The 5,412-nt window shown below is 33.3% G+C and overlaps 1 protein-coding gene across 1 annotated transcript in view; it reads left to right on the forward strand.

Moving 5' to 3' along the window:
• LOC117183044 (titin-like) overlaps positions 1-446 on the forward strand; it is a 5,843-nt gene extending 5,397 nt beyond the window's left edge. The window contains exon 3 of the mRNA XM_033376197.1: positions 436-446. Within this exon, the coding sequence (XP_033232088.1) occupies positions 436-446 (11 nt within the window). The remainder of the gene's footprint in view (positions 1-435) is intronic.
• Positions 447-5,412: the final 4,966 nt, after the last annotated feature.

The raw sequence follows: 5,412 nt of genomic DNA on the forward strand, positions 1-5,412 counted from the left end.
TCCCGGCAGACTGGACTTTCCATCCAACTGCCCATGGAAAAGGACCATGCGATGGAATCGGAGGTAATCTGAAGCGTCTTGCTGCAAGAGCCAGCTTGCAACCTTCACCTGAGAATCAGATCTTAACAGCTTACGAGTTACTTGAATGGGGCAGAGAAAACTTGAAGGAAACTGTCGTATTTTTCAGTAGCAAAGAAGAGCATGCAGCGATGACAATAAAATTAGCAGATCGATTGAGTAAGGATGAAAGCGTGTAAAAAGCACTTTCCAAAACCCTCATAAAAATTTTAAATCGCGTAATTAGAAAGGAAGTTACAGGCGTTTGAATCTACCCCTGCAGGCATTGGGGTTGAAAATTCAACCCCCCCTCACTTGGCGAACATATTCCCAGAATTTAGAGACAATCGAAAAACATGACTTTTTGAGTTGGGGCAGTTGAGGAATAATGCCCCAAAACCAAATTTCCTGACTACTCTGTGAAAATTCCACAGAATTATTTTTTTTAAATTTAAATCGTCCATAATATCACCCTTTTTCTTTTTTTCTTAAACTTTTCTAACGATTTTTAACACCAATTAGGAACCCCGGTGAAAGAAGAACCCTAGTATCCTGGAGGCAATACGAATATCAAACTGGACATCCTAGCATAATGAAAGTAAAATTTTTTCCTATACTTCCTAAATATATTATTTAAACTTCATTACTTGATTATTACAAATATTTATACAAATTAACTAAAACTTTATGATTACAAAGAGATTACCAAAACGTTGACTGCTTTAAGTTCCAGTTAGATCAACATTTTTAAAAAATTTTATTTGATAAACGCCTAAATTGTTAAACTTTCAATCGAAAGGGATGAATTTTCAACAACAAAATTTAAATTTTGCTTAAACAGTTAAATTGTGAACAAGTTCGTCGAATTCTTGAACAAAAAAAATTAAATTGAATAAAAAACTTTTTGTCGATCACAGGGTAATTTAAATTAACGTTTGCGATAATAGTTATCGACCTGATAGTACAGATGGCGTGCAAACGTTAACTTAAATTTATACTTGTTGGAAAAAATTCAAGGAAGGTAATTTTCAAGAGAATAGTTAAAATTTCAAACAAAGTAAAACAATATTCAACACATAAAAATAAATTTTGAAACTGAAAAGTTGAATTTTAAACCCAAAAAAAAGAATTTATGAGAGCATAGTTGACTCTTCTCCCGACAATATGAATTTTTAATGAAACCGTTAATTTTCAATCAAATAGTTCAATATTGAAATAAAAAAGAATTTTCAACAAAAATGGAACAGCTGAAATTGTAATTCAAAAACTCCATATTTCCCGAAAGAAAGTCAACCAAATGGTTCAATTTTTAACCGCAGAGATTGATCTTCGTCCAGTTTTGAATCAAGAAAAAGACTATTCTGCCAAAAACGACCAATTAAAAATGAAATAATTTAATTTTTAACTAAATAGTTGAATTTTCATTTAAAAAGAATCAAAATTAAAATTTAGGATATTTAAATGAGAAAACAAAAAAAAAGGAGGAAAGAAAAATGAGAAGGCGACCAACCAAATCCCCTTTCTTCTCTTTTTTATTTCTTTCGTCCTCTTTATTCCGATCATTATCAAATCCTAATAAAATACATTTAAAAATTATATATAATAATCACCAACGTTTCATCACTCATACAGAAGTGTTTTTTTTTCAGATTTTAATGGAAACAATTTGTGGTGGTTGTCCAAATTTGGTCGTCAGATTCTTGATTTTATTTTCAAGAATTCTTTTCATCAATAAAAAGAATCAATTTTCTAACAAAAATTGAATCATTTATTTTTCAGGCAAAAAAGTTAATTTTCAAACGAGAATTTTAACAAAGTAGTTTTACTCTTAACCAATTAATTGAATTTCCAAAAAAATATGAATTGTCAATGTAAAATTCGATCATTTAATTAGCAACTAAAAATATCAATTTTACAGCCGAAAATGGATTAGTTAAATTTCCACTTATGACAATAAATTTTTAACTTAAAATCAAATTTTCAACAAAATACTTAAATTTTTAAGCTATTGGTAGAAATTTAAACTAAATACATAATTCTGAATAAAAAATATATTATGTAGTAGACTTTTAAATTATTGGGGTTTCATTAATTCAATTTGAATTCAGGTGAAAAAAAGGAAAGAGTGGAAACAAAGGAAAAAGGAGGATTTTTAAATGAAGAACTATTTAGTAAAATGCTAGAAATTTCGATTCACAAATTATAAACAAGAAATGAAAAATTAAAAACGACTAAAAAAGATCTACGTAATTTTTTAAATATTTGATATTCACAGAGATAACATATATTGAGTTAAAAATATAATAATCAAGAGTAGAGTTTAATATTTATAATGCACTCTATTAATGGATCCGTGTTTTTTTTTTAATTTCAGATTCTCTTCTCAATTCAAAGAGCACACAAGGAAAACAGGATACCTCAAACTAATAAGAAGAAGATGGTTTTTATATTTTCGTATAGCTGAAAACTGTACGTCGATTCAGAAATCAAATTCTTGAAAACTACTAAAAATTTCAAAAAGAAACTGTTAATGAATTAAAATTATTTTTACAGTTGATAATGAAAATCACTTGAAAAAATTGTAATCTTGAGTTGAAATGATTTATTTTCAATATTCAAGTAACTTTACGAGATAAAAAAGATAATAAGATGTATGTTTTATCTCCAGTGAATTATTTTTTGCTGCATATTTTCAATTATTCTTGATTTTAATTATTGAAGAGCGGATTAGCGCCACTGTAAAGATAGCTGAGGAACTCAGCTCGGCTCTTGCATGCGGAGAACCTCGTTGAGACAAGCCGTAAGTGTGCGCGCGCAAGCCGAGCACACACATTGCTTCACGTCCCTCTCTCTGCCGGACTGGCGGTTGACTATCTCCACCAGTGTCTCCAGAACGTGGAATTTTTCAGCCCCCACCACTTTCCCATATGGGATAAACACATGCAAATGTAGCGTGTCGGTGAGTCGGCTATGTCACATGCTACAAAGACCAGCCTCGTATAAAGCCGAAAATGCACGAGCACGAACTTGAGCTCTCCAAATTTTATGAAGATTGATCTAGCTGCTACAAAACTTATTCCGGTTTTTAAATTCCGAATTACCCTCAGAATGATTAGACTTACTGCGAAGAGCAAAATATCATTAACTGTAACATATAAATATACTTAGAAGACAAGATTTTTTCAAGAAAATTTTGTTTTCAACCAAATTGTTCAATTTTTAAATTTAGATACGAATTCAAGCTAAAATAATAAGTACTCAACAAAAATCTCTTATGAAAAAGAAGTAATGGTAAGCATTGGATTCAGTACATTTTCGCGAAAAATAATTAGATTTCCAATACGTATTCGCTAAACAAGTATTAGACGCAATACTTACCAATACTTCTTTTTCATAACACAGCCACACGAAAAAAAAGTGTGCGGATCTGGTAACAAGACACACGTATTCCTATGGATTTTGGGGCGCTGAATTCAAATTCGGTATCAAAAATCACCCATCACGTCATGGTTGAGCCATAACCTCAAAAAATGACGAAAAATCATGCACTGAGGCAAATAAATTTCAAAATAATGCCAGTGATGCAAATTTTCACTTCAAAAACATGTCGACAACTGTGAAGGATTAACCCTTGCCTGATATCAACTTATTTAACAGAACTTTACCCAATAGAACCTGACCTCACCTAACCTGAATTAACAGAAATTTATTGAACTACACGTAAAGCTCTGTAAACATATTTTCCCAGTAGCAAATGTGTGCTACATCGAATGGGTCAACTCGAGCATAACCTAGAAATAAATCTAACCTAGCCTAACCTAACCTAACCTCACGAAACACAATTAAACTGACTGTGTTGTCCCGTTGTGTTTGCGGTACCGTTTGAATCAGCTTGGGCTTAACCTGCAAAGAGGTCAAACCTATCCCAACCTAAAAAAACCTGACCTAACCTAGCCTAACTTAACTTCACATAACACAATTAAACTCATTGTGTTGTCCCGTTGTGCTTGCGGTACCGTTTCATTCAGCTTCGGCTTAACCTACATAGAGGTTTAACCTATCCTAACCTAACAAAACCTGACCTAACCTGACCTAGCCGAATGAAATTCAACCACACGTGTAACACAATAAAATTCATTTCATTGTACTACAGGTGGTTAAAAATTTAGACGCTCATTACTCATTTGAAGAAACTTAGAACTACAAGTAGAATTGACCACATTTCAATTAACCTGACAATGTTTGTATCAATTAAAATGTAGAACTGCAACTTAAACATGCAAATGAATAAGAGTTTAATTCAAAATTTTCTGCTCTCTGCATTTCTTAGACTTAAGGGATATATTTATACTATCTTTCGTGTTTACATTTTATCTTTCTTTTTATCGTAATAAAATTTATTTATAGACTTACTTCAGTCTATTTTCTGCCTGCTATAACGTGTCCTCTTTTCTTCGAAGGAACGATGCAAAGGGTTACGCTTACGTTCAAGAACTACAATCGTTTCCCTTTTCAACATCCAGCAAAAATCAACCATCATGATCTCGTCCCATCTACCCTGATATCGTTGTTCCATCACTTTTATGTCTTGATGAAAACGTTCCCATTGTTCTTCGCTGAAATCCCGAACATTTTCTGGAAACTTATCCAGATGGGAAATTTAGAAAGTGAAGTTTTAAATTCATCAAGCAGCCTAACTTTTTGTAGCTTCTTATCATTTTCGCAACAATTCTTTTCATTCTCCTTGGTTATGATGTTTTTGTCAGCTGGTACCGAAAATTCGATAACGAACATGGTTCGCTTCTCTAAGTCAAGAAGAACCATCTCAGGCCTCGAGTGAGCAACAGAAACAATTGTCGAGAATATAAAGTTCCAGTATATACGGCACTTCCCATTCTCGACAATTGACTCAATTTCCCTAGGAGCATTTAGAGGAGCGATATTAAGGTTAATGCCGTAAGAGTGACAGAGATGGTAATAAAGCAATCTTAGTGCCGCATTGTCCCTTTGAATGTAGGTCGTTCCCGCGTGAGTCGGACAACTGGATAGTATGTGAGCTAAATACTCGGGGTGTGCATGACACGCCCTACAGCTATCATCGGGAATTTCTTGGCTCAAAATGTGGCGACATTATGTTAAGGTGGAAATGACACCGTCTTGGCATGCAAAAATCAAACCCTCTATACCAGACTTCAATCCGGGCGATTTAAGGAAAGCAAACGTTAGCTCACAAGACATTGACTGATCCTTCATATTTCTGCGGAAGATACCGTGCATCCTCTTATCTAGGAGCTGTTCACGAAAGTTTTTCTCTTGTGCTTTCTTAATCCGGGCTTTCAGGAGTGAGTACTCGAG

Source organism: Belonocnema kinseyi, chromosome 2 (assembly GCF_010883055.1).
Source record: "Belonocnema kinseyi isolate 2016_QV_RU_SX_M_011 chromosome 2, B_treatae_v1, whole genome shotgun sequence".
Classification (NCBI taxonomy): Eukaryota; Metazoa; Arthropoda; class Insecta; order Hymenoptera; family Cynipidae; genus Belonocnema; species Belonocnema kinseyi.